Below are 27,403 nucleotides of genomic sequence, written 5' to 3'. Positions count from 1 at the left end.
ACATGCGAAAACTTCTTGAAACTTTCTGTGAACAAAAGAAAAGAGCGGATTAAAGAATTGAAATTATGTATGAATTGTCTACGTCTAGGTCACTTCAGCGAACAATGCAGATCTTCAAATTGCAAGAAATGCAATGGCAGACATCATACACAAATTCATTCTGATATAGTTAACGTAAAAACGCCCAATGTCAATACCGATAATTCGTCGTCTACAAATTCAAACAACGCGTTATCATATGCGTTGTCAGCGAATAAGTCGAACTCATGCGTACTCCTCTCCACAGCAGTTGCTCATATTGTGGATAATGAATCAAATCGGCAAAATATCCGAATTCTATTTGATTCCGGTTCGGAATCTAGCTTCATCAGAGCAGATGTCTGCAAACGTCTAAAACTAAGGACTACTCCGGTGAATGTTGAAGTTTGCGGTCTCAATCGTGCGGTTTCCTACATAAAATCAAAATGCTCTGTCGATGTTCACTCTCGTTATAATTCATTCTCCATGAAAATTCACTGCTACATTCTTCCTGAAATCACAGGAAACATTCCAGCCTCAAAAATCCTCGATTATTCTCATTTGAACATTCCAGACGACATCAATCTTGCAGATCCTAATTTTCACGAACCAAACACGATTGACATGCTAATAGGTGCAGATTATTTCTATTCCATGTTAAATGTCGGTCAAATCTCTTTAGGTACTAACCAACCGATATTACAAAAAACCAGTCTCGGTTGGGTAATTTCAGGACCCATAAGCAAATTAAGGCCCAAGCGCATCGCATGCAATTTCGCACGAACCGCCGATGTTCAAAAACAATCAGCGCGATTTTTGGAAATCGAAGAAATTCTATCCGATAAACCACTGTCAGAGGAGGGGAAGCTGTGTAAAGAGCACTTTGCTCAAAACACACAACTCATTATTTTCGAACGATTTTCAAGTATCAACAGACTCGAAAGATGCATGGCTTATGTCTTGAGATTTGTGAACAACGTTTCAAAAGGTCATAAAAAACAAACCGACACACTGTTTCCTAACGATTTGAAGTCAGCGCGTACGAAACTAATAAAATTAGCTGCTCAACTCGAATCATTTTCCATCGACATCAAGAATCTGGAAATGAAACAGAAAACAAATTCAAAGAGTACAATTTCGAGTCTAAATCCCTTTTTTGATGAACACGGAGTACTCAGAGTGGGAGGAAGAATTTTTCAATCCACGTACGCGTTTGGCAAAAAACATCCCCTGATATTGAGCCACAAGCATCATTTCACGAAACTGTTGTTCGAAAATGAGCATAGAAAACTATTGCACTCCGGTCCTCAACAATTGCTTTATGCACTTCGCGGAACTTTCTGCCCAACCTCTAGTCGCTCTTTCGCAAGAAAAACCGTACGCCACTGCATGAAGTGTTTTCGGAACAAACCAATGATTGTCCAGCCCATAATGGGCGATCCACCTCTAAAAAGAGTAAAACCACAACCACCCTTGATTTCAGACTTAAGCAAAGACGCCTTTGTATAAGCACTTCACAGATTCATATCACGCAAAGGAAAACCTCATAAAATACATTCCGATCATGGAAAAATGCTCGTAGGCGCCAATTCTGAAATCCAAAATTTCCTCAAGTTAAAAGAACCAAATTTAACATATGCCCTTTCTTCAGAAGGCATTCAATGGAAATTTATTCCACCTGACTCCCCTCATTTTGGCGGTCTTTGGGAAGACGGTATGAAATCAATAAAACACCACGTGAAAAGAGTGATGGGAAACGCTCATTTGACGTTTGAAGAACTATATTCATTACTAACGCAAATTGAAGCAACAGTTAACTCCCGTCCACTCACACCTCTTTCCACCAATCCCTCAGACCTTTTACCTCTTACACCAGCACATTTTTTGATCGGGCGACCGCTAACTTCCGCCCCAGATGTCGACTTGAGAGATGTCCCCATGAACAGATTGTCCTCTTATCAACGCTTGCAACAGTTGAACCAACATTTTTGGGAGAGATGGAGCAAGGAATTCATCTCTGAAACACAACAGCGGGTGAAATGGAAAACCTCCCAACAAACCCTGCAAACTGGAACCCTTGTAATGCTCAAAGAAGACAATCAACCTTCCCTCGTCTGGAAGCTAGGAAGAATCGAATCCTTGCACCCTGGAAAAGATGGCATCTCCCGAGTACCAACCATACGAACGTCAACGGGTCTAACGAAGAGAGCCTTCAGTAAAATTTGTCCGCTTCCTGTTGATGTTGAAAGCCAGCCCTTTCAAGGCGGGGGCCATGTTCACGCCTAAATACGACCCTGTTTCTCGCCTAACTCCGACTCTGTATACTCAACCCCTGACCCGAACTTCAAGTACCACCAAGACGCTGAAGACGGAACGAAGAGGCAGTATGCAGCTAACAATCTAGGGGTTAACATCTTAATTTTACCCTAATTTCAATATATTTCAACGCTGTATGCTCTTAAGCAATAAACGCAGTTTTTAAGTTTACAATTGAATTTAAAACCACACAATCCCCAACACGTGTTAATCAGAAAAGAACTTATTTATGCCGTTCGATAGTAGTTAGGTATTGATTGTCTGGTCATGAAAATATAATTAATATATTCCTAACTTTGAAAACATCCTGATTTCAAAAGTTCTGTAATTTCGAGGGAGAAAATTCGCGAGGAAATAAATAATTCTGCGTGCTTTTCTTGGGAAATAGACGAAACAACGGATGTTAAATATTTTTGTCAGATGTCAGTAATTTTCCGCTTCGTTCGAGAAGGTAAAATATCCGAACGATTTTGGGGTTTTTTCGATGTTAGTAAAGGTCGAACCGCGAATGATATTTTCAATACCTTGTTGGACAATTTTAAAGATTTCAATTTAGCGACTAAATTAGTAGGTCAAACATATGACGGGACAGCTGTGATGGCGGGGGAAATTAATGGGTTACAAGCGCGAATAAAAACAATTGCTCCTCAAGCACTATTCACGCACTGTTATGCACATAAATTGAATTTAGTGTTACAAGATTCGACCAAGAAAATCAATGAGTGTCGCGTGTTTTTTTCGAATCTTTCAGGATTTTCGTCGTTTTTCACTAAATCAAGTAAACGCACTAATATTCTAGACGAAATTTGCAAAAAAAGATTACCCTCTAGATCGGAAACTCGTTGGAATTTCAAATCTCGCGCTGTAAAAACAATATTCGATAAGAGAGAAGAATTAATTGAAGTTTTTGATCATATCAGCGACAATTTAGATGAATGGGATGATATTACAATACGTGAAGCTACCGGTCTGAAGAAAATGTTGAATGATTTCGAATTTTTGTTCATTCTCCACTCTTTTAATTTGATTTTTACATACACAGATCCCGTTTTTTCTATAATCCAGCATAAGTTATCAGATATAACTTATTGCAACGCCAGAATCACTTCTTTATTATCGACTCTGAAAAAATTTCGCACAGAAGATGAGTATTTCATTCGCTTATATTCAGAAGTAGAAAAACTCCCAGAAGTAATGCCACCGAGTGCTAGACGTCGAAAACGTAAAATAGATTCCGAAATTCAGCTCACGGATAATTCCTCAATGAAACGGCTTTTTTGTGAAATTCTGGATTTAATTATAACTCAAATTGAAATAAGGTTTAAAGACATTTCATCACTTCATTTTTTGGAACTAATGAATTTTAATAAATTTGATATATACGTTCGTAATTTTCCGGAGTGTGGCCGACCCACATCTCGAGGGCACGAGCCGTCACTGCATTTGATGTTGTAAAATCGAAAGTGACAATTCAAAAAGATAGAGAATTTTCCAAGGCTTACTGTGATGATATTTTTTCTTCAACTTCATATGAAACATTTTCGAGTAAAATTCATTTTTCTACTCGACGATAGTTATTACGCCCCCTAGCGGTACAGTTACGAACTTCAAAACAATTTCCAGTGTGTTTTCTTGTACACTTTAGCAAGTCTCTACGATTAGTGGATCCTGAGATATATCCGCTTACCTCGCTTATTTGCCCCCCCTGTACAAGTACAAGAGTAGATTGAATCTGCGTTTTAAATTTTGAGATGAAAGAAAAAATGGCATTTGATAAACTTTTTCATAAGTTTCCATTACTCAAAAAAACTGTACTACTATCAACAATATTCATTGTAAATTTTTCAATTATAACAATTAAATTTGAGTCGTAACATATAAAGGCTTTATTTACATAAAATAAGTGTAAATATTTATATAAATGAAATATTTTACAGCCGGAACAGTTCGAGTTATTTACAACGTAAGTACTGGCCATACCACCCATAAAACTAACCATCGTTACAATATACCCTCACCATAGAGTTAGACAATTCTCAATTCACCATACGATTTACCATTTCCAGAAACAAACAGACAAATAGGTTCATGAGATACTGTTGTAAACTTACTTTTCCCTCTCTTCCATTTCCAGAGGACTATTGTCTGTTGGCGAAAACAAAATAAAATGTCTTATTAGTCTGTATTAATTTACAAAAGCAACAACCACTCATAAGTAATGCGCATGTTGATTATAAAGGCCATATACATCATGGTGGGTTGTTAAAACGAACTTACATTTTGTGTTGGCCCTTTTTCTGCGACAGAGAATTATTATTATGATGCATATCACTAGCACGCACAATATAAGCACTGCAGACGATGCGATGATGACGATGATTTTGTTTTCGTCCTCCATGTTGTTCCACCACGGCCTTGCACCTGAAAAAGAATTCGAGTTTGAATGAAAAGCGGAAGAACAAGCAATAAAAACATAAAAACTTCGTCAAAAGTCTAGGCCCCCAAGGATTCTCAAGAAATTATCAATGTTCTGGAAATGAGATGAATATTTTCCTCTATTTCAACTGCAATATATATTATAGAAAATCTTTGTATGTCATTCTTTGCTTCATGATCAATTGGATTCATGTTTGGTGCGTTTGCTGGCCAGTTCATTCTCTTGAAGAATTTTTTGAACCCTTCCTGTGCGTGGGGCGTTATTCTTGTTATTCGCTAAAAGCTTCGAATACACCTTTATTCTCCCGAACAAAATACATTTTTTGCTGGTTTATTGTTTTCATTTAAGTGATAAGATAATAAATATTCCGAACACTAAAAATTGTCAGGTTGCATTCAACAAGTTGAGAGTTGATAGGGGGGCCAAAACTTTTGACGATGTGTGTATATATCTTGAATATGATGTTATTCATCATCAAGGTAACCGCACATGAAGTAACCAGAAGACAATGGAAAACGATTCGAAAATGTATCTTGTTATAGTAAGTGATTATATAACACTTGACAATAAAACAGTGGCAGGTTAATATAAGTGGTACCCTGAGCATCAGAGAAACCTGGGACCTGGGAAATGTGTATATGCGTCTATAAACATTGATAGAAAATATCGTTCTACCTCAAGCAGAATAGCAAAATTATAGTATAATTCCGTAACAACATATTCTCCAACATTCTTCAGACATCAACCAACTTTTCGAATTTCTCCGACTAGGATGTGATTTCGTTTGTTTCTGTAATGAGGAATGTTAAAATGTAAAGTCAGAAGATTTCAAGAGCGCGTCCATTCATGTGCCAATTACATTTTGGATCTTCAAGGGCGCAAATGATTCATGAATGAACAAGCGAACATTCCCATTTTTTCCTCTCGTTAAAGTATATAAAGTTTATAAGTATTGCTTAAAAAAAGCGTGCATGGAACATAGTGATAAGTTTACATGAATAAAGCTGAATCATGACCAACTTTGACTTCATATTCTGATCCCCAGTATCAGTAGGGGTTGAGTAAACAGATCCTGTACTTTAAATTTGTTCAACAAGAGAAAATTTTACACGAACTCCTATCTTTGCTGAAGGTTTTCCTCGGAAATATGAGCTTAATATAGAGTCTGTTTGATCGATGAAAATATACATCCTCAGGAGAGGTTGATTCAGTTTTAATGAACTTGAAGATGAATGCGAAGCAGGTAAATATTTGGCATCTGTTGCAAGTTATTATAACTTCGTTAAGTAGCTTTCGGAAGTTCGAGGAGAACTAATTACGTAGTAGGTGTCTTGATAATTTATAGTAAAGTCGTCTTCAACAATGGAGTATATGAGGGAAGTGCAGAATTTGAAATTTCCGGTACATTCCGAATTTTAATTCACTCAACAAACGAAAAAAATTCCATAAGAAGAACAGAATTTGGGAATCAAAAAAATTGATTTGAACTCTCGATATTTCTGGGATGATTGATGTCTTAAACCTACTCTTTGAGAAAACGAAGGTTGTGAAGATCTTTCAGCTAGTTCAGCTGTATCATTTTTAATTAATTTGAGTTACAGATGACGGTGAAACCGTGCGAAATAAAATTTTTTTGACATTTTAAAATGTTTGATGTTTTTTTTCCCGACTTTTAAAGATCTTTCAGAAGTTGAGAAGTTTTGAAATGTAGGCATCATTACTGTGTCCAGTTGCCACTTCAGGCAGATCATCATAAATTGATTCGCCAAAATTGTGAAAAATAATGATACTGCATCAAAATATGCATTGAGCAATGATGATAAATTTGAGTTTCAGGGATTGTGTTAAAATATCATGAATAAAATCGAATTTTTTCACTGAAAATTGGAACTTGAAGCATTTGAAATTTCTTAATTTTGATAGATTTCTACAGATCAACGTTCATGAAGAGAAGACAACAAAATAGAAAGAAGAAATTGGCAGAAATAAGAAAAATTTCGATTTCTATTCCAACATTATGAATCTGAGTGAGGATAACTGGCATATTTTTGTGAAATTTCTCGAATACGTGAAAATGTTGATAATGTCCTATATTTACATAAATAATGTAAGTGCGCTCATACCTTGTCAATTCGAAATTTTCAATCCAGTCTCAGAATTCCGCGTTGTTTACCTACATCACAAATTTATCTCACTCATACCATATCGCAAACTTCACGAATTATTCTGTTAACTAATATCCAACTTAAAAACATACGGAGAGAAAGCAACACTTGCAAATACAATACCCATCAAGGTACGAGGTATCTATTAGTATTTTTAGTGAGGTGATAAAGTCATCACTTGCTAGTCGATTGCCAAGTCTATAAATATTTTGTCACCGTTGGATGAACTCAAGTAGGGTTACTCATAGAAGAAATTTCTGAAAACATCTCAATTTTCACTCGATCATCAAGAATTTTCAATTTTGGAAAAGCAAAATCCAAAAATTTTTATGTAAACTTAGCAGTTTTGCATACTTGTTTAAGTTTGTACTCATGTCATTTTTTCACAAAATTCATAATGAACTGTTGTGATACAATTAGTAAATTAACCGGAAAAATGACATGACATGAAAATATAGCATTAGTTACGAGATACTTTCAACACAATGCCGTTTTTCCAATTCTTATCTAGAAATGAAAAATCATAAAATGCATCATTCAAATTTTCAATGTTGGAGAAACTCATCTTTTCAGTTAAAGTTTTAGATTTGAAAGAAAATGATAAGTTTTCTTGTCATGCAACCAATATTGTGCGAAAATTTCGTGCTTACTTCACCTTATTATGGCATCTTAGCATTCCTTCGATCATTCCAGCGAATAACCGAAAAAATTCGAAACAAATCAGTCCGCTTACCGAAAAATATTTTATTGTTCAGAAATACAGAATTATTTTTTCTTATGTAAAAACTAGCTGAAATAAACGGACTTTATTGCTGAAGATCATATACTTATATTCAAAATTTCAGTGCAAACCGATAGAAAGATTCAGAAATTTTTCCTTACGAATTTCGATGTTCACTCTTGCTAACGATATTTTGTAATTATATTTTTTCACTGAAGCTAATAACAGTAATAGTAATAGAGAAAAATTAAAGTTGACCCCACTAGTCTTCTTCTGCTTTAGGAAAATTATTTAAAAAAAATGTGGGTTGAAATTATAGATTAGATATAATGCAAGCAGAAAATAAAAACTAAAGTCCTTTGGACCGATTGGAGGGAAACCTTTGAATAGCATGTTTAGCCCCTTATAACTAACTGTTTATTTCCTCAGATAAAATTAGAGCTTGAGGGCATTGACTTGAACAATAGAAGTTTAAGTGAATAGAAAAAAAAGCATTGAAAGTGACAACGTTTTTGGTGAATATAAGTATAAAAGAAAGTTTATTCTATTCAGTTTACGTGAACGTAATGACGCTGAGGTCACGGGGTATATGTTAATTGGTAGCCTGGCTCTTGGGAATATAGCCGCTATGGAGCGTTTCTCGGGATCAAATCGTGCGTTATGCGTACGCGATTTTTACAGAATTGGCAATTCTGCGACTATAGCGCGAAGAAGTTTCTCCAATATTCAAGGTATTTATCACTTAAGTAATGCATCAAGCATTTTCGACACTAGATGAACCGAAATCTGATCACCCAAAGTTTTTGAGAATGTAATAGAACGTGGTTAATCGATCCGTTCATGATGATCCCGACCATTCGGAAGCGTGCAAAAGCTTCAAATGTGCATAGCTCAGCGCTACACTGCATTTTACACAAAGATCTGAAGCTGCACCTCTATAAAATTCAATTTTGGTCCAAGAATTGAAACCCCAATGTGTTCTGTGTTCTTGAACTTTTTCCAGGCAAATTAATCTCCAGAACAGATGACATTCATTGCCCCCCGCCGTCTTGATTTGTCACCTAAGAACTTTTAAGTGTAGGGTTCACTTGAATCTGAAGTTTACGTTAGTAAACTTACTTTCTTGGCCCAGTTGAAACAAAATATTCGCCATAAAATGGAAGCCATCACGGAGCATCCTTACGAAGTCGTCATCAGAAATTTTATAGCCTTAGATAGAATAAGTGTCATGAATGTGAGGGTAGACATTTCGACGACATAATTTTTCAGAACGGCTTATTTTTTGTTAATAGCTTCTCACGTATAAATTTTCTTTTGAGATACTTTGTATTTGCAACCAAATTTCCTTGTTATAAATACAATGAGTTCATCATTTACCTGCTACAGACTTCTCACACGGACTGCTGATACCAACGCTGTTGTTTACATAGCAGAAATACGTCCTGGCAGTATCCACAGCTGGATCCAGGAAAAGGTAGCTGTGAAGACCATCTTGTATGATGTTTTCAGTCTCGACGTAGGTCTCATTGTATTCTTCCACCCTCCAGGTGAAAGACACTTCTTGAGGATTAGCCACCGCAGTGCAAAGTAACGTTGGCTTTCCCTCCTTCTGAATTAAAGTCACCGAGCATTCTGGTATATCTGAAAGTAAGGAAGGTATTTTGAAAGCGAGTATTAACATATAAATACTCAGGCAATGTGTGAAGCTCAATGATTTTTTTTTTCTCGCCCCATTAGATTACTATGAACATTTACACATTTATGAACCAACCCGAATACCCATATCAACAGTAGAACCTTAGACATTGAGGTTGAGGGATTTTCATGTTTGCGCACTTCCAAGACACTCCTTAGGTATCTCATGGAGAGCAACAATTCAGAAGAAACCATCTATAACCCTAAATTGGATATCTATTCCAAATTTCATCAATACCGGTTATAGCTACTACCTTCAGTATACTCGTTTTGTAAAATGGCATTGTAGGGAATCTATCGATTCCCTCGAAAATATTCTAAGTTTGATAGTTTAATTTCGAACGAAAATCTTATTAACGGAAGAGTTCGGTGTACAAACTCAGGATTATCAAAACCACACCCATAAAGGATCCGTAGAAAGGCTTTGCTAACGGTCGAATCTAAAACGGCCTGAATGCCCATAAAAATCGGAATTTCAGGGCGAATAAAGGAACTGAGTTCAGACCAGTCTACAACTACAACATATGTGCAATATTTGCACTGACAACGATAAATAAATTTATCCCGTTCTTTCATTTCCCTTATTTGTCCTTGGCCGTGAACTACGTGTTAGTTACAATATATGGACCACAACCCATAGCATAATAGAGGATCCAAATATTTACTCACATTGCACATTGAAATAAGTCTTGATGGCTGCCGTACCATGTTTATTACTGGCTTCGCAGATATAACTAACCGAGTCGAATCTGGACAATGTGGTGATCTGTAGAGTGTCCGTTTTTGAAGATTCCGATGTGTCATTCCGCCACAGGAAATTCAGTGTAGGGTGACCTTTTCCAACACATCTAACTGGAGTGAGAAGCTGACCTTCCACAACATTGATCACGTGGTTGGGAGCCAAGAAATACTGATCCTGGTAGAATATGCCAACGTCTTCTGGAGCATCTGGAAATATATGTTTTTTAATGTCGATGAAGTGGAACAATCAATAAACGTAAGTACTTACAGTCCACTGCAACTTCAGAGGTGCTCACGACTCCGGCGCCAACTCCATTGGCGTAGCTTTTACAGGTGTAGTTGGTGTTTGCAGCGGATTTGTCGAGTTGGTGATTAGGCCAAGCTGTTAGGTTCCAAATCTGAAAAAAAAGTTATTTGAATAATCGTTTAACGTCTGTGTGTTAGTAAATGAAATTAATTTCATGGCAATCAGACAATTTTTCAATTCTGAAAAAAGTACCTCCTCGATCGAGATTCGAACGCGCGACCTCCGAATTACTAGTTCGACGCTCTAGCCAACTGAGCTAAAAATTATTCGCTCAAATGGTTATGAGAGATTTGTCAAATGAGCCAATCAGGAACTCTAGTCTTGATTGTGATTGCCTCCCATAAGTCTGCTTCAATTTCATAATTTGATTGAAAAAATAACTTAGTTTTGATATGGAATTGTTGCAGTTATAGTGATAGTCGATTTGTTTCATAACTAAACTCAATTGCTTGTTTCCTTGAAGCAACTAAGTGATATTGCTTCAGCAAGTTTAATCATGAAAAATAAGACATACTTATTAGGTACATTCAAACCTCGAATAGAATTTTATTAGGTATTAATTACACCATTCCACAAACAAATTGAAAGATAAAATCTGATCTTAAGCATGTTTAATTTTTATTTCGCATTGAACTGTCATATTATACACAAATTTATAAACACTGAACTTGACTGGCCAATCAAATTCAAGGGTCTAAATTGATGATCCTAACATGACTAGAGGTTCTGATTGGTTCATTTGACAAGAGAGCAAAAATCTACTAACTTTTGGAATTACTACTGTTAATTTTATGCTATCTACTATTATATTCTATACATCGTACAGTAGATACTCATTACATTTTGCATATTAAATTGTGATGAACTTTTCAGTTGTTAATTAAATATTTGAATTAATTTAATTTTCCACGTGAATAACCTGCAATGGATATAATAGAGAGATGAAAGGTTTTCCATTTGAATTTTTATCACGAAAAGGGGATAACCCAAGTCAACTGTTCTATAAAATCCGGGGAATGGAATATGATAGTTTAATTACCAGGAAACTTTTTAGTTGAAATTAGTTATTTCATAAAATGTATAGCTGGGATACTGACAAGAATATTCTAAAATTATTCTATGAAATATTCACAATGAAAAAATTACAGTTGAAAATGAAATGGAGTTAAAATAAATTGCACAATCTTGAATGACAAAATAATATCATAGTGCTAATATTGTTCGTTTTGAAAGTAAACGAATTGTAGGATTTTTTTCTTTTCGCTGAGCTGGAACTATTTTCTGTACTAACACAGATTTTGAGTGTCATAAATAATCCAGGTTATTTACCGTACTCCATTTTATTTATTCACCTCATGTGTGTTTGCGAATTTTGAAACGGATTAAAACTTTCGAATAACAAATAGGTTGAATTTTGCATTATGACACGTGATGAATATAAACCGTACGGCCAATAGAAATCGTTGATGTATAAAGAACCGAATTCATATGTTTGAAGATCCGTCCACGTAAGGACACCCTTAATTTGTCGAAAAACTCAAATTTGTGGACAAACTGATAGAGACTACAAGGTGATACCAAATTTCTGGTCAACAATTCTTCTGAAACTATCTATATGGCTTCGATCGACATTGTTTTTAGCATCCATTGTCAGTGGATAGAACAACATCGAGTGAAGAAGGCCATTTATGAAAATACGTTTTTAAAAACATTCTGTTGATTGCATATTATTCGTTTGCATAAGTAGATTCAGGGCAATACAATAAACTTTTATGAATATTAGATAGTTTCTGTTTCATTTACAATTTTCATGCAAATATCTGAAGAAATAATACAGCAATACAATTTTAGAAGTCGCAAAAGAAATAGAATTTCGTAATCTGCAGGAATTTTAAATGGCATCGTTGTACCAACGAAATTGCGAATAAAAAGTCAGCGAATAAAAGAGTTGCTTTTTCAGCTTATAATATTAGTGCCTAGTCCATCTACTCTTTAATTTTTCAGATATTCCCGAGATGACGAGCAGGATAGTCCAGTTCACAGATGATATTGCGATCTAATATTCAAACCGCCAAAGAGTGGCAGAATCACTCGAGGATAAAGTTGTGAATTATTTCGAACGATAGAGAATGAAGAAAAACTCCGAAAAAAAAAACGAAACAATCTATTTCGTTGGAAACGAAGTAAATTAAAAATCGGAGGGACGAGAAGCGAATAATCTAGATGTAATTTTTCATTAAATAAGAGAAAAACACGAAGCAAATCTACGAGAGCCTATATCCGTTATTAAACTCGACGAGTAGGTTAGAAAACATATGTCAGTGATAATTCCATGAAGGGAATGATGAGTGCAGATTCCGTTGGGAAGAGGAAGAAACTCCTGATTACCTAGCAACGAATGCCTCTTCATTGAACGTGAAACTTGTAGGAGTGAGTATGTAGGTAACTTCCCATCCCAGATACTGGAGTTCTATGGAACAGAAAGGCCAAGAGCATTACATATGTTGGAAAGACAAGCAAAGTCTGCTACAAAAACTCCGGGAAGATCTTACAAAATACACTCAACAAAATAATATAACATGCCATATAAAATCCATAGCATGTGAGAACAGATAAGAGACCATAGGAACCATTTAAGACATTAAAAACGTTCAGGAGGTTTATTCAAATGGAGGAAAAAATATGCAAATAGCGAAACAACAATTATTTCTTCCCCAATAAGTAAGATCGACAATTGATAATGAAAGAATACTCAAGACCAGTGGAAGTTTAGTTAAAATCGAAAGTAACGGTAGACGAAGTGGTAAAAATTCGGCCCTTTGAAACACTTTTTGATGGTCTATATTAGTTTTAGTTGTATAAGTTGAACGTGGTCAGCAGCAGCAATCTTCTAAGGGTTCCTTTAGTAGTCCAATATAACCAATTAATCAAGGAAGAATACCAGTTAGCAATGTAGTAGGAATAGTGCAAGTCTTTTCCTTAGATCTGAATATAACATCCAATATTGGGAAATTGTTGAATTATTCCTCTGGTAAATTAAAAGCAATACAGACCAAAAACTGCTGAAGTTTGTTTCAGCTGTTTTTGGAAAAGAGCAGACTTACCAGTGTGGATTCCACAGACTCGAAATCGTTCTTTTTCACATCCGATGGGTAGATGTCCGTCCTTACGTGGTACAAGGACGACGTATTCACATTCAGAGGTTTGCCGCCGATGAGCCAGACTATCGAACATACCGGCCAACATTCCACTCTACATGTCAGCGAAATGTTCTTCGAATTGTACAAGATTCCCTGATAGGGAATCAGATTCTGTATGAATGAAGGTGGTGCTGAAAAGAGAATGTTATGGTGAAATGTAGCGATAATTTTCTTAGAGGAAGTTTACATTGACTCAGTTCTGAAGGATATGAAAATCAATAGCCAGAACGTAATAAATTCTACGGAAATCAGGAATGTTTTTACCAATAAATATATTAAATGAATCTGACCCTATCTATGTTTGAATAATTTTTATTTCCTATCCTTCAGTTTCTTCCAAACAAAATGAAATGGTCTACTTACCGTCTACATTTATTTCAACAGTGTCTGGTTTGCCTTGGCCACCTTCATTTTGAGGAATGCACGTGAAATTGCTTCTAGTCTCTAGCGTTACAGGTGATATGGTCCAATTAGAGGACGTGATTTCTGGTATGAGATGCGAACCTCGATACCACAGAAACGTTGTATTTTCTGGTCGACCAGGGTCATCAATGGAACACTCTAGATTAACCGAAGCACTTTTGATGACTCTGGTCGGAAAGAATCTCAATTTTGCAGGTGATGGTGGGTCTAGAATGATAAAAGATACGGTTGTGAAATATTTCACTTATCTAGAAAGTTGAAGTATGCAGCATACTCACAATATACTATAAGTTCTTGTGGTTCAGACTCTGCACCCCAACCTGCCGCGTTCATTCCTTGACAAGTGTAATTGCCAGCGAAGTTTTCCTGTACACTTTCTAGTTTCAAGATGCTTGGATCTACGCCGCAAAATGGCCCACCACTATCTCTTGTTCCGTTCTCGAAAGTGGTGTAATTACATTCCGGAAGTTCTTTCATCATTACTCCTCCCAAGTACCATCTCACCTAGAAGGAAAAATACGTGTTTTTTTCGAGCTTATGATGAAGGTATCTCAGAAATTGTATTAAAAAAAATTTTTTGTTCATTTGTCGACGTACTGTTGTGTTGCCGTACTTTTGTGTAACTGCTCTTTTATGCATTCTTGTTCAATGTAATCGTTAAATTCAGGGTTTTGATAATAGTACCTCTTTGAGTTCGAATTGAAATATTTGAGTTTTAATTATAATATTTGAGTTTTAATTATAATATTTGAGTGTGCCGATGTTTAAGGTGAACGATTTTAGCAATTCTTTGGAAGAATTCAAGGTGAAAAGGTCCTGAAGTAGTTATGAGTCAATTCCACAAAAAATTCTACTGTGAGTAGAAAAAAGCAGTTCGGTGAAATTTCAATACTCGAATGTGTTGGAATATTCTTCATTCCGTTCAACCGGTCAGTTTTCAGATGAAAGGTTTCTTCACCCCCTGGATTGGAAGAAGGGGATATATTGAGTGACCACCCAGATCACTTGATCTGGCTCCACTCGACTTTTTATGAGGTCACCTGAAATCCAAGACTTACGCTACCCAGCCTTAGCCACTGGATGATTTGCAAACTCGGATTTTTATTTATTTACTTCTTTATTCTTGACCTCTTATTCAGTACAAGAACTGGTGACAAGGATTATTGAATTAAATCAAATTACACCAGGAATCTTGAGTTTTCGCCATTCAGCAAAACTTGTCAGTGAATGGTGCGAATCTCCAGCATTCAATAAACTAATCACAAAAGAAAGTACTCTTCCGCTATATATCCTGTTATTTCGTTATCAATGGAAATATTAAAGCGGATCAGGATCAGATAGTACTCGATAAGATCGTCAAAATGAGGTATCACAATATCCCTCATCCCCATTTGAAATCAAGGGGTTGTACTCAACCCCGTTAGGGAGTTGCAGTACCGGGGATGCGAAGAGCGGAAAAGTTGTTTCCCCGGTCCGAGCGATTTTCCATATTTTTACATTGAAGCTAGAAAATCGAGCTGTTAAGTTTTCGTTGGACCACACTGTAGGTATATGAAATAATAAAATTGTAGCTGTTTGCTTAAAGTGAGTGAAATACTAAATTCCCAGAATTTCAATATCAATATTTAATTCCCAGAAGTTCAATATCAGTTATTCAGAAATAATAAAAGGACATATACGATTTCAATTGATGTGTATTTGTGGAATTGCTTCAGCGCAATTCCATGAATATCTGCAGTTAATTTTTGCTTTTTGATATGTTTCGAAGAATAATCTTGTTGGGTGTTTAATGCCAATTTTGAGAAAAAATTTTGTTCAGAGTACTGTGACCTCAAGTGGCATTGACTGGGGCGGCGTTGCTTGGCAGTATGATTGAGCTTCAGCTATCCCCATGGAAAAAAAGGTGTCTTGGTTATGGTTATCGATCTGTTGAGTTGATTAGAGATGCGTGGCGTGGGAACCCTTTTTTCTGCCTCAAACCTTCCATTTTTTAATAGACAAAAAATACTTTGTGTACGTTTCATTGCAAATTCATGGGGATAATAATCTTTGTTTTCATTTAATACATATATGAATTATGATGGTGGGAGAGCCCTCCTCATAAAAAAGCCGAATCCAATTCCCTTCCATATTTTTCATCTCCATCACACTTTTCAATATTCTACTTTTTCTAGAATATACAGGGTTTTTTAGCCTGAACTGGATAAACATATTGCAGTTGACGCGAGGAACAAAATTGTTGCTTTATAAGCAACAGCTATTTGAGGAAAATATTATTCAGTGTGCTTACTTATATTTAGCCTTCGAAATAGCGGTTTCGAGTTGTATGTTTGTATTTTTGCTAATCAATTCAAATATGGAATAGATATCTGATGAAAAATCCCAAAATGACGGAAAATATGCAAAGTTCACAAATTTTTTTGAGTTGCCAAATTGGATTCCTATTTTAATTTACCTACCCGATTTTATGAGCATCTGTATGAAAAAATTATTCAAAAATGAAACTGTTTCTCACATGTCTATAGCGGAAATATCCTTGAAATCTTTCACGATTTTATTATATTCTTTCCTAAAATCGAATAGAAACACGGATCTAAATATTTCGATAGGTTTCTAAAATTCCAAACTCATTGTTTTTTCAAGAATTGATGGGCCAAATATGGCCAAAATTGTGTTTCAGAGATGAAGGAGTGACCAGAATAATAATATGAAACTTTCAAGGGAAAAATTTACTGTAATGTCTAAAAAACGCTTCGCCAAAATATATTAATTTTGGTTATGGTGTAACACGCTGTATCAGATGAGTGCTTTGAAAATCTGTGGTAATTATTTGTTTCTCACCTTCAGTAAGTTCGATGGATTTCCTGAGGTAACGTTGCAGTCAAGACTAACCGTTTCTTTGTCTACTGCTTTCACTACAGAGGGTTGCATCACAACAGTCACAACTGGTGGATCTGTACAAAAAATATGATTGAACTGGAATTTTTTTTACAGAATATAAAGGAACTTACACATAACAATTAAGAATATACTATTGTCTGACTTCACCATATTCACCGCATTTTCAAGCCAACAATTGTAGTATCCCATATCTTCTCGGGAAACATTTTTTATTCTCAAAGGTGGATTTTTTATAGTTCCACCTTCGTATCTTTGGTCTGCTAAACTGAGGTTCTGGGCATCCTTGCTCCTGAAATTCATGAGGGATTTTTATGAACTTCTTGACATTAAATTCTCACTAATAAGAAAGTAAGATGGTTGCAAATACACTCACCAAATAACTTTTTGTAGTTTTTGTGGATTTGCCACATAAGTACATCCTAATAATGGACTGGCTGATTCGTTCACAGTTATGTTGAGAGGACTGACGTTAACTACAGGAGGATCTATTAAAAAATGAAAAATCAAATACAATGGAAAAAAGCACATATTATGTTGAGAAGATTTTTTGGTTCAAATTTTTATAATAAAGGCTTTTCATAATTGTGCAAATTAATTATCTTCCTAAACGGATGAATGTCGTTTATACTACACATTTTGTGAGTTAATTCTCATCTACACAATCACTGTGTCATCTTGTTTCATGGAGGAAACAGGCATTTCATTACAATTCCCCAAAAATTTTGTAATTTTAAATTGTTTTGAATGATTGCTGTTAGACCTTAAGGTCTACTATGTCTACCCTCACCATTGCACCATTAACATTTCGCCTTCCAGTATCAGAGTCCAATAAATTGCTAAAAAAAAGTATTCAAGTATTCACTCCTATGAATTTTTGTCCAAAGCAATTTTCTGCTTTGCAGGAGTTTCATTCTCGTAACCACGATTCAGTTTCTGGTAACCCTATTTTCGTAAGGTGCTTCCTGAGACGATAGTGCTCTGTGAGGAAGCCAGTGTGGAAGTGTAGCATTTTCCTGCCACATATGTTTTGTATTGTGCAGTATTAAAAAACTATTTAGAATGATGATTCGCTTTTGGATGATTTGGAGAGGTTATTTCTCTTACGGTTTACTCCTTTTTTTGAAACTCTTTCTTATAAGTGAATTTTCCTAAAGCACAGAAAGGTTCAAGGCTAGTTTATCTGTGATGCAGAAAGAAGTCAGCCTTGTACTTTGTCGACGATCTCCTTCGTGCATGTATGACTTGCATTGGCTTGACAGACTACTACGCCATGGAATATTATTTAATGATTGGGTTACGACACACTAGTGAAGATTTACATGAGAGGAAAAAATCTATTTGGATAGATTCAACAGTTTGTCATGTGAAAAAACTGAATGCTGAATTCTAAAAAGAAAAATCTCCAGTATGAGCTTTATCGATATTACCCCGAGAAAACTTCCATTCAAGTTCTGATTCATTAGAACTGAGCGAAACCAATGCGGAATATTAACGGATTTCTTTTCAAACTTCAGCACTCTGATGGCCCAGATTCGTGATCACCGCTGAAAATCCATTAGGCGATATATCAACGACGGGATGTACATTCGAAATAAGTGGTCCAAATTGAAAAACTTACATTGTATTTCCACCAAGACGTTATCATGAAGAGGCGGTTCATTGTTATTCTTCGTTACTTGATTTTCACCGTTACAATTAAAAGTTTTCCCATTCTCGTATCGGCTCGCTACAAACTCGAGGGTGCTTTTCGTTGTGTAGGTTCCATCTATCTGAAAACATGGAAATAACTAATAAGATATCTTCAATTCGTCAATCAAAGAAGTAGCTAGGTGTGTCCAGACACCTCGAAATTTTTTTAGAAATGCAGGATTTTAATTTCATCAAAAATACTATTGTACTATTGTTTAATTTGTTACCTAGAAAATTTCATAATATGGAACTTAAATTATTCAAAAAGAGATTCAATCACTTATTATTGAATGTGAACCCTATTCTATGAGAGAATTCGATTTTTTTTGTAAGAATATTTGATTTTGTTTTCTTTAACTGACGTATTTCTTTCCTTTGTACCAGATTCTATGTACAAGATTTCTGAAATGAATTTATTGTTATTGTTATTGTTACTATAAAATTTTCCAAATTGAATGAAACACCCTCTATTTTATTTATACAGAGTTATTCCTTGATTCATACGTTCATTTGATGTACATTTCCTAAGCTATCTTGAGTAGTTCTCGAGTTATTTGCCATTTCTCGGAAAAAATAACGGACGAAGGTCTATGAGAAATTGTGTATTTTTTGAGAGCAATGTATAAAACCAGATCTGTTTGATAGAATCTATCTTATCATCTTTATATATTCTGATCCCACCAGTTTCTCGTGAAAAACTGCCCAGTATAGAGGGGGACTATTACATAATATATAAGAAGTTTGTTGAATGGAACTTTTGAAAGGTGAATTAGATCTATGGAAAATGAATTAGCTTGAAGAAACTGTTTCATCTCGACAGACCTGTGCTAGAGAAACACTCATATTACTTCAATAAATAAGTGTTTAACCTGAAGGTTCTTTTTGTGGTTGACTATTTGGTGGAATAGCCATCATTCTGTTTATTCAAATAGAAACAAAATTCAAATTTTAAGTGATAACTAATCCATGTAATTTTTTCTAACGAAGATATTGCTAGCTGAAGGATGGTTCTTCCGAATGAAATACCCTCAAAATAAAAAAAAAATTAAAGACGTTATTTTTCATTCCAAATTTGAAGCAATCATTTCAATTGGTAACTTGTATGATCTTATGAGATTTTTTCGCTGAGAGTGAGTGGATCGATGAAAATGACTATAACTAATGATGATTTTTTGAGGGATCAAGTCAGCAACAAAGAACGCATTCAATTATTGGCATCCTATTGTCTCTAAAAACCTCAGCCACAGATGATCAAGTTGAAAACAATGCGTTCCAAGTAACAAACTTTTATTTGTTCATTCTTCGACCAGACCTTCCAATAATGAAATTACTTCATACGAGTTCGACCAAAAGAACCTGGAAAAGACCACTCAATGCCTCTTCTATATACGAGATGCAGAGGTCATTCTCCATTTTATACCTGAACGAACATACTTTACTTCGTGAAATGCCTTCGAATCAAATATTTATTCACACAAAGTGAACTGAGAAATGTCTAGGGGCTATTCGACCGGGACCTCTTCATTTCTGATAAAAGGATGGTATACACGTTACTCCATTCATAGACTGACCACTCAGCGATTCACGTCTTCTGAAGTATTCTCTTTGCTCAAAAACATCCTAGCAAATCAAGTTGAATTAATGTGAGTGGATTAACGAGAATCGAGGAGAAGGTTCAGTAGATTATTTCCTTTAAGGAAAGTTGTTCTATTAGATTTCTCGATGCTGCCTTACGAAAAGTATAATAGGCATTGGGGAATTGCGTTTCACTTCAATGAATGTTTATTGCAGTGAATTCTTCATTTTTTCGCGATTGTTCCAGGGAATGAGCAGGGGGTGCAATCTTCTGATGTTGGTCGAGAGTGATTTTAAACGATACGGTTCGACTACCTGCTGAAGATTTGGGGATCAACATAAATTATGTCCGTTTATCCACAGTGTATACAGCATATACAGGGTGATGTACCGGGATGGCCTATTCTACGTTTATGGAAAACTAATCATAATTTTGATCCGAAAATTTGCATATTGGGATTTGAGTCAATGATCTTTCTCCCTAAAATATTTTCAGATTTCTACAACTTCCGGTTATACAGGAAACAGACTACTACTTTCTCATTTCAAATATTATATCCCTATATTATAGCATCATTAAATATATTTTTTGACGAAAAATTCGGCAATATGCCATACCTTGGGTAAAAACTCGACGGTTCATCAGTTACTGGGACTCACATTTTTTTGAATATTTCGGCAGAAATTTTTTTTTCGAAAAATCATTTTCGATTCTGCGGATACGTAGTATTATAATACCGTTTGCTGTTTGGATCAGAAAAATACATGGTGTTTATAAGAAGATCATGAACTTGGACAACTCAAATTCATCAAAACTCAAGATTTTCAAATTAGAACCAATATTTTTATTATTCCCGTCGATTCTAGATACAAAAATAGTGGGGGTTACTTCAGCAAATCCTATACCTAAAATGAATACTCCAAGAGTTATCGACGAAGAATTTTAAATGAGGAAAAACTGCTATTCCTGACTGTGTGGAGTAGTCTTTGACTACCGGAAAACACAGAAAGAAACTAAAATTCGATGTTTGGATAACTAAATTTTGTCCAAGTTCAAGATCTTCTTATAAACACCCTGTACTTTTTTGATCCAAACTGTAAACAGTATTATAATACTACGTATTTGCAGAATCCAAAATGATGAGAGATCAGTGGAACGTTTGAGATTGCTTCACTCATCCTGAAAAGTGATGGGATCTCAAAAACGCCAAGGGAAAAGGAGCAGTTAAGCTTTGGCAGATCACGCAAATATCACGTGGTACGAACCGCTCTTAAGGATTAGATCCTTAACCCCATTTCTTTTCCAATAATACCATAGAAACTTAATTGATTAAATGAATAAGATATAAATAAAAACGGTCATCTTTCATTTTTGATGCTCCTAGAAATTACGTTGATACCAGGAACATCGAAATTCTAAAATAAAACGTAAGCGAACTTTAACGAATTGCGTTATCAGAACAACGCAGTAATTTATTGCAAAATAGTGGCAAGAGAATATTTTTTTCATCTCCTACTGCATATAAAACACACTTACTCATGATAGTTTGGTGATGATCCTTTTCAACTTTATTGTTGATAACAAATGAAAAGATTCATTGAAAAATTAGTCGTAAGTAAGAGTTTAATTACTTGTAATAATGACGATTATTACCTAGCTTACGCGTTTATATTCGTTAATACTTTCCCAAAGAGATCTGCGTTTAACGCACTAAAACTGAAACGAGAAACGCGAGCGTCTCGTAGAACGTGCTCTTTGTTCCTTCGGTGATTTGTTCTTCGGTTTTTGCCCGTCTATCTATTTAACTATTTAGGAATCTATAAGGTATCGTCAGGGGAAAACGTGAAAAATAGGGGCGATCGGGTTCACTCAAAGTGGCGCTGCTCTAAGAGGAGGCACGTTTCTTTTCCCTTCAGTCTAATTTGTTCGCGATGAGTCTCTCTTGGCTTCGGACGATTCATCTTCTGGAACCTTTTCGTAATGCAACAATGAATAGACCGTTAGGCGTTACGCTTTCAAGTCATCAGGTCTGTTCATCCTTTTATGTTTCGCTTTATTCTTCACAAACCACCTTCAGATTCTTCGGAGGTATAAATTATCCCTTGAAAGTTTTTACAATTTGGGGTCTTAGTCTTTGAATTTTTTTAGGGGGCTGTAAATTTACATACATCTCTTAATTATATATTTCTACCAATTTGTATATTCAAATATTTTGAAACAATGGTTCACTACAGGGGAGTGTATTCATGTAATCATCAGACGTTTGGTTGAGTAAGAGCAGAAGATAAAGCTTAACATAAGAAAAGCAACATATTCGCGGAGAAAAAAAAGAAAGGAGATTTATAATGAAAATATTCGTGTGAAAAATATCCTATCAAATGTAGTTGTCTTTTTCTCAAAAATGAATTAATCCTCTCCCAATGAAAAAATCAACTCGTTTTGACTGAACACATAAATTATACGAAATGACGAATGCGCCGGTTCTATGCTTATTGTAAATTAAAATCAATTATATTGTTTTTCTACATTCATGCAAAAAGCAAAACTTTATTGAACTATATTTAGTGGAAAAAGAAGTTCTTTATTGCAATAGTGCAATAAAGTTTTTATTGCACTCATCTGTCATTCTACTTCAACGTGCTGTCATCATGACAAACATAAACGTTCAAACCCACTACAAATTTATCAGATATGCTGTGAGATTGGCAATACGTTTTAAACAGTTCATTCACTTTCAACATTGAGGGTAAAAATAAAGTTTGAGTTAAATTGTTCGTAACGTATTAGTTCCTGTTTCAATGCAAATCGATATTAATAATAAAGTATTCAAGTTGCGCTTTTCATTTTCCTACACCTAGTGCCGCACCTTAATAAATCATTTTTTGCTTTTTGCATGAACGTAGAATAAATGTTATGTGCAACTCGTGCAAAAATTGTTGTCCAACTCGGCCTAACGGCCTCGTCGGACAATTTCACGTCGAGTGCAATAAACATTCACTTTTTGCACTTGTTGCATAAATAACTATTAGTTACCTCAGAATTGTAATTACTCCATTATTAAAAAATCAACTCGTTTCGATTGAAAACATGAATTATACAAAATGGCGAATGCGCCAGTTCTATGCTTACTGTAAATTATAATTTATTATGGTGTTTAGATTATTTTTTTGAAACTTTTAAAGTATGAGATAATAATCGGCAGATATTGATGGATCTTCAAAATATATTCGATAAGATTTTTAATGAGGAACATGACTTCAAATAAAGTATATTATACAGTTGATCCAGAATTAGTGGTCAATAATTCTGCCGTGGTTAGCAAGAATGGTGTATCTGAAATTTTAACTTTTGGGGTTCTTGTTTCTATAGGGGTTCTTGGGTTTTTTAGCTAATTACAAAGTTGAATTGTCGTTTTAACATAGCAATACGACATTTTAATTGATTGTAATGTAATTAGCTAAAAAAAGTTTTTAAGATCCCACATAGAAACCAAAATCCCAAAGGTTAAAATTTTGAATACAGCATTCTCGCTTAGCACGACAGAATTCACCACCGTATTTAACGATCAAAAATATTGTAGGTAGCCAAATACTTTATTTTTGAAAAAAGTGTGACTTTAGATGCATACAGTTAGAGCGTCAAAGTATCTAAATAATTCAGTTTTTTTTTCTTTTAAGCTCTTTTAGGTTTGAGGTGTTAAAGTCAAATTTAAAACATAGATTACGTTTGTAGGTTTACATCATACAGAGTATGCTGACTAATTTCAAGAATTCACAAGGGTTGAGCCATTTCTTATCCTGTGAACTTTTTTGTTGGACCTTCTTTTGAATAGTCCTACTTTTCAAACATATTTCAAAAGATTCAAATAAAATAATTGTCCATCGAATAAAAGAGATCAAAACAGAAGTACTACACGGCACACTTTTAGGACCCATCTCATTCAAATTTTACACGCATGACTTAATCGTAAATAGGGTATCTGAAGCTGCAGCTATGCAGTCGATAGCTTCAGAAAAATCAAGCAACATGTTCGAACAAAAATTACAAAAGCCCTTAGCCGATTCCTTAACGAGATTGAGGCGAATGGTTTGAAAATAAATATGGATTAAACCCAGAAAAAAATGGATACATCATAATCAGGAATAACTATCCACCCTTCACATATCTGAAATAAATATATCTACGTTCTACCACATATAGACAGATATGTAGTCTCCAAGGGTGAATTGGTGCATTAACGAACGAACGCTCAAAAGCTCCTGACTTCATATCAATGCTTCCTTAATTTTTTTTCGGGGACGATAATTGAAAATATTTCACAAACAGAAGAAAAGGGAGACGTTTCGTTTCGAATTCTATTGCTTTGCAGAGAGCTGACGGAAAGGATAGAGCGAGAACAATTTCTAATTTCTGACATCGAAAATACTCATAAGTCATAGCCAGAACATCGTGAAAGCCGGCTAATCTTTATCAAGAATCACGCTTTTCTTCGGAAATGGATGGAGAGTAGGCTGTGAGAATCGGATCTTCGGGTCCTGCGGAGAAAAGGGACGTGAGATACTCATGTTTACGTGATTTATCTGTGTATCTTATTTCGTGAATTATGACACTTTTGCGAAACGGTACAGAAAAATAAATATATTCTTGTTCGGGTTCAGCAGCTATTTGGGAGGGCTGAAATAAGTTGACACTTTCAAAAACAAGTATTTCATTGGGAAATGTAAAAACCTTTTTAATGAGATGACATGTAAGAATTTTTGAATTGAAGAAAAATAGAACCTTGAGTGATATCAGGTTACAAATGCTGCGAAAATGAATCAGATGAAATTGATTTTATCTTTAACTAACTCTTTTATCAGTGAAATACCTTCGAAGATTTAACACTGAATTTTAATACGAAAAGATATGTACAGGGTGGGCAAATTTCGATGTTTTAGCACTACAACTTTTAAACCAGATGAGATAGACAAAATCTGATACCCCATTCTCGGTCTCTTTTTCTGAGAAACTAACAAGGGTAGTATTCATTTTTGGCCACCTCCTTTTGTTTTCGAGTTATAAGCGAAAATTGGAAAAATGGCGATATCGAAAAACATTTATATCTCCGTTAATACTGATAATAGAGCTCTGAAATTAAAACATTATACAGGCACTTTTTTACGTAGAATCCAGTGGCGTGCTCGTATTTTCAAAAGGGTTTTTAATTACTAAGCTATGACCCAAAGTTATGTTTTTTCAAATGAGAACACTAGATTTTTGTGCCATTTTCTGAAAGCTTAATTTTTCCTGATTTCAAAAATATATATAACATCGTATGATTCGTATTTAAATGAATAACAGAAAATGGTCAAAAACCTTTTTTTACTTAAGAGTCTCAATATTTCTATGGTTTCAACTGTTGATGAGCACAGAAAAATTGAGCTTTCTATTACAAGAGCAGTGTCCTTCCGTCAATCTGATTATTTCTATGCTTTCCACTCATTTCTATAAAATTCGAATCCATATTTATATTATACAAATAATTTCGAAAAGATAAACAAACTTGGAAAAAGTTTCCTGGGTAGCTTGAACACAGTTTCAAATATTCATCTATTGCAATATCGAGAAGAGGTGTCGACTGCACATTGTGCAATTGTTGTCATTATTAGGTTAAATATTGTTTCTTGTTTGTCCCTTCGTAATTAAATTGTTGAGTTCAATCATATATGCATTGTTTCATATCCTGTTTAAAATGGATTGGTACTTATTGTGCGTATTGATTCTGGAAACCTATGTAAATAATCTTCTGATACATGCATCTCAATACAACTATTTCGATTGAAAAATTCGATCTTGTGGTTTCTCCGTTATTGTCAAATCAATTTTCAGATAAAAAATGTATAGAACATATCTAGATCCGACTTTTGTAGAAATAGGTGAAAAACATAGAAATAATCAGATTGACTGAAGGACACTGCTCTTGTTATAGAAAGCTCAATTTTTCTGTGTTCATCAACAGTTGAAACCATAGAAATATTGAGACTCTCAGGTGAAACGAGGTTTTTGGCCATTTTCTATCATTTATATTGATCCGAATCATACGATGTTATATATTTTTGAAATCAGGAAAAATTAAGCTTTCAGAAAATGGCACAAAAATCTAGTGTTTCCATTTAAAAAACATTACTTTGGGTCATAGCTGATTGAAGACCCTTTTGAAAAGACGAACACGCCACTGGATTCTACGTAAAAAAGTGCCTGTATAATGTTTTAATTTCAGAGCTCTATCATCAGTATTAGCGGAGATATAAATGTTTTTCGATATCGCCATTTTTCCAATTTACGGTCATAACTCGAAAACAAAAGAAGGTGGCCAAAAATGAATACTACCCTCGTTAGTTTCTCAGAAAAAGAAGCCGAGAATGGGGTATCAGATTTTGTCTATCTCCTCTGGTTCAAAAGTTGTAGTGCTAAAACATCGAAATTTGCCCACCCTGTACTTGAGCAATATACATAACATGCACTGCGGCAGTATTTAGTTAGCTATAGTATGCTCTCCAAAAAGTTACGATATTGAGTCCTCTAAATGGGGGAATCATATGAAAAATTTCAAATATTTGATTCATCTGTAAATTAATTTTATTGTTATGATTATTTAATATTTATCACTTAATTCGAATAAGGTTCGTTGTAAGTTAATAATTTTTCGAAAATGCTTTTATATTCACATCAAAAAGTTGAATGAATTCGGCCCTTACTTGATAAAAATTCATCAACAAATGATATCAAACAAAGAATTTTCACAAATATAACATTTGTCGTGAATTAATTTATTTAAAATTGGAATTCTCACAACTATTATTAATTAAATGTTTTACTATACTAACCGGAAATTTTATACAGCAGCTATTCTCTGGTGCAAAGTATCACCTTAAAAAGTGCCAATATACGTAGTTAATCCTGAACCAGGACCAAAGGAAAATCCATTTAGATTTTCTCCACCTGGCTCGAACTTCTATTAGATTACGTTGACTAATGGAAAACGTATTGTTCATTGAATTATTTGAATTGGTTTTAACATCTATACACATCTCACTAATGGACATTCTGAATACTTTAAATCACGATTAGTAACTTTTCACGAAAAGTTCTGTGATTGAAAATAACTGTCGAATCGTCGAATTCGATTTTAATTGCATTTGATTATTTCAAGAACGATAAAAACACATTGTTGA

General features: G+C 34.8%; 1 protein-coding gene across 1 annotated transcript in view; it reads right to left on the bottom strand.

Annotated features, from left to right (window-relative positions):
- LOC123673787 overlaps positions 1-27,403 on the bottom strand; it is a gene marked incomplete in the record, with an annotated part of 335,142 nt that overhangs the window by 13,521 nt on the left and 294,218 nt on the right. The window contains 12 exon segments of the mRNA XM_045608469.1: positions 4,446-4,479; positions 4,612-4,755; positions 9,035-9,298; positions 10,022-10,300; positions 10,362-10,491; positions 13,505-13,731; positions 13,964-14,230; positions 14,302-14,527; positions 16,865-16,977; positions 17,035-17,213; positions 17,298-17,409; positions 18,543-18,693. Coding sequence (XP_045464425.1) covers positions 4,446-4,479; positions 4,612-4,755; positions 9,035-9,298; positions 10,022-10,300; positions 10,362-10,491; positions 13,505-13,731; positions 13,964-14,230; positions 14,302-14,527; positions 16,865-16,977; positions 17,035-17,213; positions 17,298-17,409; positions 18,543-18,693 — 2,126 coding nt within the window.

The sequence above is a fragment of the Harmonia axyridis genome, chromosome 2 (genome assembly GCF_914767665.1).
Source record: "Harmonia axyridis chromosome 2, icHarAxyr1.1, whole genome shotgun sequence".
In the NCBI taxonomy this organism is placed as follows: Eukaryota; Metazoa; Arthropoda; class Insecta; order Coleoptera; family Coccinellidae; genus Harmonia; species Harmonia axyridis.
Note: the sequence above shows the minus strand (reverse complement) of the source record. Positions and strands in the feature narration are given on the sequence as shown.